Raw genomic sequence first — 6,000 nt, 5'->3', positions numbered from 1 at the left:
AAAAGTTCATGCACGTTTATTATTTTTTATATTTATTTATTTTATTATTTTATTATTTTATATAATGTATATTTTAAAAGAAATGAATAATTATGACAGATACTGTCGTTGCAATTATTATCATCGTTTGTAATATCGTTAAATATATATGTGTGTTTGTGTACGTGTGTGTGGATTTGTGTGTGTACAAATAATAATATCCCACGCGAGACCACGCGAAACCGCACCTCTTTAGAGAGATCAGGATGCAACGAATACAACATCCCACGAATTCAAGTCAAGCTTCGCTTTCACGACGACGACAACGACAACGACGACGACTAATAAGCATCTGCAAGCCCACGCCCCGTCTTGGATGATTCAATCTTCTTTCTTAACCGTTTATATTAACATCGATACAAACTCGACTTCTTCTTCTTCTTCAATCAAATCCAAATCCAAATCCAATCAATGTGTCCCTACCTTTCACCTCCCCTAGTTCCCCACTCTCCCCTACCCCATCGTTTCGTTCGTTTTCATTCGTTTTTAAAATATGTATCAACGAAAAGTTTTTCTTTTATATTACATCCATATTGTTGGTTGTTAAAACATTTTAAAAACACGAATTTTATTATTTGTTGTTATTCGTACTTTAAAGAGAAAAAAAAACACAATTGTATTTGTATCAATATATTTAAACATAAATAAAAAAAAAAAAAAATAAGAAGAGCGGGAGGGTGGAGGTGGTTTAGAGGAGAAAAAAAAATGGGGAAATATTTTTTGTTAGAAAATATTGCTCTCTTTGTTTTTTTTTTAAATTAGATTAAATTAGTTTAATAATCGTATACATTTTTTTCCTAATGATAAAAAAATAAATAATAAGAAAAGAAAGAAAGAAAGAAAAAAAAACGAAGAAACACTACAAAATTATTTAACGAACAAAGGAAAGAGAAAAAATGAAATGGCGAAAAGTAAATGGGGGTTACAGGGGGGGGGAGATGATTATACCTACGGTTATTAAATATTTCTACGTTGAGATAATAAATTTTAATTTTTTTATTCATACGAGGATGTGTTTTCTATGATAAGAAAAAAAAAATAAAAATAAAAACAAAAAAGAAGGACAAATAATGATTTTCCTTCGTCCTAAAAATGAAAGTGCGATAAAAAAAAAAAAAGGAGAAAAGTGAGAAAAAAGAACTATACTAAATTATGATGATGGGGTTACTACTGTTTTTACGTAAGAGGTGTATTTACTCGCGAGTCGTGTGGGATGGTATTGTTATCGGTGTTCTTACACCTGTGTAATACTATCTATCTGCCGGTAACTACCTTGATGTACCATCGCAAATAAAACACGATAGCATAGAAAGAGAAACAAAGATAGAAAAGAAAAAAGATAGAAAGAGAGAGAGAGAGAGAGAGAAAGAGATAACACAACGTATGCATGTGTATATATGTGTCCCCTTGTTACAGCAGTTGGAAAGTATAAATTTGTATCGAAAGACTATAAATCATCGTCGTAGAAACTTTCACCAATTCAGTTTATAGTTATTTTAATTTTATATATATATAGTTGATAATTTTTATTAGACAGGAAACGTCGTTATATTTTATCTTTATTTTTTTTTTGAAATAAAATGTTATTGCTACTATTACATGACAAAAATTATAATTAACGATACGTATTAGTCTAATCGTTCGTACTGTTATCAATTGATTTTATAATTATTATAAGTATATGATATATTATATTTTTGTTATTATAATACAATTTTTTTTGATGAGACAATAAATAGTTTCGCGTTGTTTGTTTGTTTGTTTGTTTCTCTTTTTTTTTTTTTTCTCTTTTTTTATTATATAATTATTAGACGATAGAAAATACACAATGATCGGAGTTTAACCTAATCGTTTTGTACAAACTAGATCACGCGTAGGATGTATCGAAAGCCAAGTAAGTAGTAAGTAGGTTTATCTTATACGACCGATCCAACGTACACGTAATTTTTCCATAGTCGACACAAGTCACGCCTGTTACTCTACTTTTGAAAGCGGCGCCTAGGATACGATAGTTAATGTAGTATACGATAATGATAATAATAATAATAAGTTTAAAAAAAAATTGAAAAGAAAAAGAAAAAAACAAACAACGGGGGTTATTCGTTTTACCTGTGACAAGATAAAAAAATATGATAAGAATATCTTCCGATTAGTTTTTTCTCTATCTTTATTTATTTATTTATTTAATTATTTATTTATTTGACGATAAATCTTCTTAATTGGTCCGTCATTTGTTTCATTATTTTTTATTTTTCATTTTAATCGCTGATAAAATCTTCTCAATTATTTTGTCATTTTTTATTTTCAATATTATTTATTTTTGTTCATTTTCTAATTGCTGATAATATAATATAGAAAAGAGAGTAGAAGAGAGAAGAGTTGAATACATTTGCATCGTCCTATCCGTGTCATTTACTATCATTTAAATTCAACGTGAACGAGATTTATCTATCAATTATTTCGGTTAATAGAATATTCGTATATATATAAATTAGAGATAATTTTACCAAGATAATTTTTTCTTTTCTCAAAACGAGCATTATGATCTTTCTCTCTTTAATATATATATAAATAATTTATTTTTTTTTTTATTTTTTCTTTACTTTTCTTTTCTTTACTTTTCTTTTTTCTTCTTTTCGATCTTTACTCTTTTTATTTTTCTCTTTCAAATGATATAAGACATGAGAAAGATCTTGATGAAATATGGCACGCGACGTACAAAAGAATTTTTTAATCGTCACGTGCGTATATATGTATATACATATATATATACATATGTCTTCATCTTTGCGTGCTTCTAACGAGAAAACAAGAAGAATGAAAAAATTACAAAAAGAAAAAAAAAAGAGAGAATTGCAAAAAACATCGTAAGAAGGTATTATAAATTCCCTTGTACTAGAAATTAAAAAATGATTATAAAAAAAAAAAACAAGAGAAACATATTACAAATTGTGTGTTATATAAGAAGAAGAAGAAGAAGAAGAAAAAAATGAAAAATTCAAATCGTCATTTACAGGATAACCCATATATTATTGAGTATCATTAAAATCTTATCAAAATCTTAGAAAAATTTTTCTAATATTTTTTCTTTTTTAATTTAAATATCTTTAATTCCTCTCTCTCTATCTCTCTTTCTCTCTTAATATGATTCAATACTCGATTTATATTTTATTATACATGAATATATTTCCATTCGTTCGAATGAGAAAAGATACAAGAAAAAAGAAAAAAAAAGAAAAAAAAAGAGAGAAAAATGTTAATAATTTATAAAACACTGAGGTAGGTAAGTACATACATATGTATATGTATATAAGTACTTATATTATACTTTTATACAAGTTGGTAGTACAAAAGTTTTTTATCACTAGCAACAAACAGATCATATCGAAATTCATTTTTATATTTGATTTTTCGTTGCCGATGCATCTCCAGTGCATTCCTTTTCTCTCTCTTTCTCTCTCTCTCTCTCTCTCTCTCTCTCTTTATTTATTAATAATTTCTTCGATAAAACCTTTCGATATGGTAGTCCCTTTAAATTCATAAGTCCCTTTTATCGATTTCCATTAATCTTTCTTACCGACGAATAAAAAAAGAAAAGAAAAAAAGAGAGAGTCAGAGAAAGAATGAGAAAGGGAGAGAAAGAAAGAAAGAAAGAAAGAGAGAGGAAGCTTATTATACGGACGACTAGATTCGTTAATGGCTTTCTCTCCATTGATATTATTCTTTTTTATTGGTTCCCACGAGAAAGATTAATATAAATGTGTGTTATGTGTGTGTGTGTGTATACGTCTGTGTATGTGAAAGACAAGAAATACAAGAAAGAGAGAAGGATAGATATAGAGAAGTCGAAAAAAAAAAAAGAAAAATAAAAAATAAGAAGCACCTGTTAATCTGAGAAGATAAAATAATATGAATTATAGTAGTTGAATCAACGACAAACTCCCATTACATATTCCAGCATATAAATCAAAGTTTCTTTTCTCTTATATTTCTCTCTCTTTCTTATCTCTTTCTTTCTCTAACTAACTAACTATCTATCTATCTATCTATCCATCTATCTATCTATCTATCTATTTACCTATCTATCTATCTTTCTGTTGACTCTCTATAGAATGACTAGTTGAGTAAAGTAGCTACTTACTTTTACAAATAATCAAATTTCACTGACGGAAGTTGGTACATGGTTAGGAGGTTTACACGTTTATATACGGTTGTCTTGATACAAGATGACTAATGGTCGAAAGTTCTTCACCGGGTTCTTACCTTAACCACAACTGAGAATGTGAGATTATTTAGGAACAAATATATATATATATGCTAGACTTTGGGAGGGGGGTGGAGGACAGTGGGTGTCGAGAGACTACAGGTCTACATATTTGCATAATATTTAACGAATGCGACATAACGTCTACGGATTTACAAGATCGATGGTCCTTCTTTATGCTTGACGTTTTGTTTTTCAAGGATATCATCTTCTTTTTCTTCTTACTTTTATATTTGAGCAATATATATATATATTTAGGTGAGAAGAGAGACCAACGTCAAATATTTATTTCTATCTATTTTCTTGTTCTTCTTCCTTTTTTTTTTTTTTTTTTATCTATTGTATATATCAAACATATAAGATAGATGAGTCAAAATATTGAGCGTTTATCTTTCTTTCTCACACGTATATAAAAGTAATAATACTGATATGTATGTATATATATATATATATATGACTTTTTATCTTTTTCTGTTCATCTATTGAATTTATATAACTATTTATCGTATAAGATATAGGGAAGTCAGAATATTGTGAATATTTATTTTTCATTTTTATACGTAAGATAGATTACGCATTAAATATTGATTTTTGTATCTTTCTTTCTCTCTCACGCACACACACACACATACACACACACATACACACTCATGAGATATATATACAAATGGTAAATACAAATTTTTGTTCTTATTCTTTTGTATTTTTTTTTTTGTAAAAAAAGAAAAAAGAAAAAAAAGAGTAGGAAAATAATAAGATAAGAAAGTAACTTGTAAGATAATCTTACCGTGCTCATCAATACTAAAATGTAACTATCCAGATTCTCGCCGTGATACTCGGCCATCTTCTCATCCGCTACTACCATAATCTCGATAAAATATTCTCGCGGTAATGCACGTTGCGGTCTCCAAGCCACGAAAGGATCAGATTCCATTTCCGAGTCCTGGAGATATCCCTCCTTAGGATAATTTCGTCTGCGCTCGACGGAGTAATACCTAAGGCACGATATCACAATTTCCAGAGAGAGAGATAGATAAATAGATAAATAGATAGATAGATAGATGAAAAGATAGAGAGAGGGAAAAGGTGAATAGGTTGTTTTTAGAAATGAAAAAAGAAAAGAAAAGATAAAAAAAAAAAGCACAAGAAAATGAAATAAATTTATATTAAAAAGAAAAAAAAGATAGAAAATTCTATCCTAGGAATGTTAACCCTCCAAATGTATGCATGCTTTATGATGCAAGATAGCGTGTTGCGTTTTGCTGGTATCTTGTATCGGCTTCATGCTATACGCATATTTATACGTTACACAATTCTCCAGACCGTGAATGAAACGTAACGAACTGTATATGTATCTATCTATCTATCTATCTATATCTTTGTATACATTTATCTAAACCCATAAAGGATTGATTTTTTTCTTATAACCTATTTTCTAATCTTACGGATATAGAAACGTATTCATACAATACAATTTATTTAAAAGAAAGTACGTATATATATATATATATCTATATATATGTATATGTATATATGTTAAAATTTTTAATCAAATTGATATATTGTAATGAAATTATACCTATATTATATAAAATATATATTTATGCATGTATAATTTTATATATATGTATAAATATAAATTGGTATTAAATTGTATAATTTAGATAAACCTTAAAACGAAAAAAAAAAGAGAAAAC

At 27.9% G+C, this 6,000-nt stretch overlaps 1 protein-coding gene across 1 annotated transcript in view; it reads right to left on the bottom strand.

The window, feature by feature from the left end:
* Window positions 1–6,000, bottom strand: part of LOC106784073 (A disintegrin and metalloproteinase with thrombospondin motifs 9) — a gene marked incomplete at its 5' end in the record, with an annotated part of 57,430 nt that overhangs the window by 11,701 nt on the left and 39,729 nt on the right. The window contains one exon of the mRNA XM_014743191.1: window positions 5,091–5,298. Coding sequence (XP_014598677.1) covers window positions 5,091–5,298 — 208 coding nt within the window. The remainder of the gene's footprint in view (window positions 1–5,090; window positions 5,299–6,000) is intronic.

The sequence above is a fragment of the Polistes canadensis genome, unplaced genomic scaffold (assembly GCF_001313835.1).
Source record: "Polistes canadensis isolate GaletaPanama2010 unplaced genomic scaffold, ASM131383v1 scaffold_30, whole genome shotgun sequence".
In the NCBI taxonomy this organism is placed as follows: Eukaryota; Metazoa; Arthropoda; class Insecta; order Hymenoptera; family Vespidae; genus Polistes; species Polistes canadensis.
Note: the sequence above shows the minus strand (reverse complement) of the source record. Positions and strands in the feature narration are given on the sequence as shown.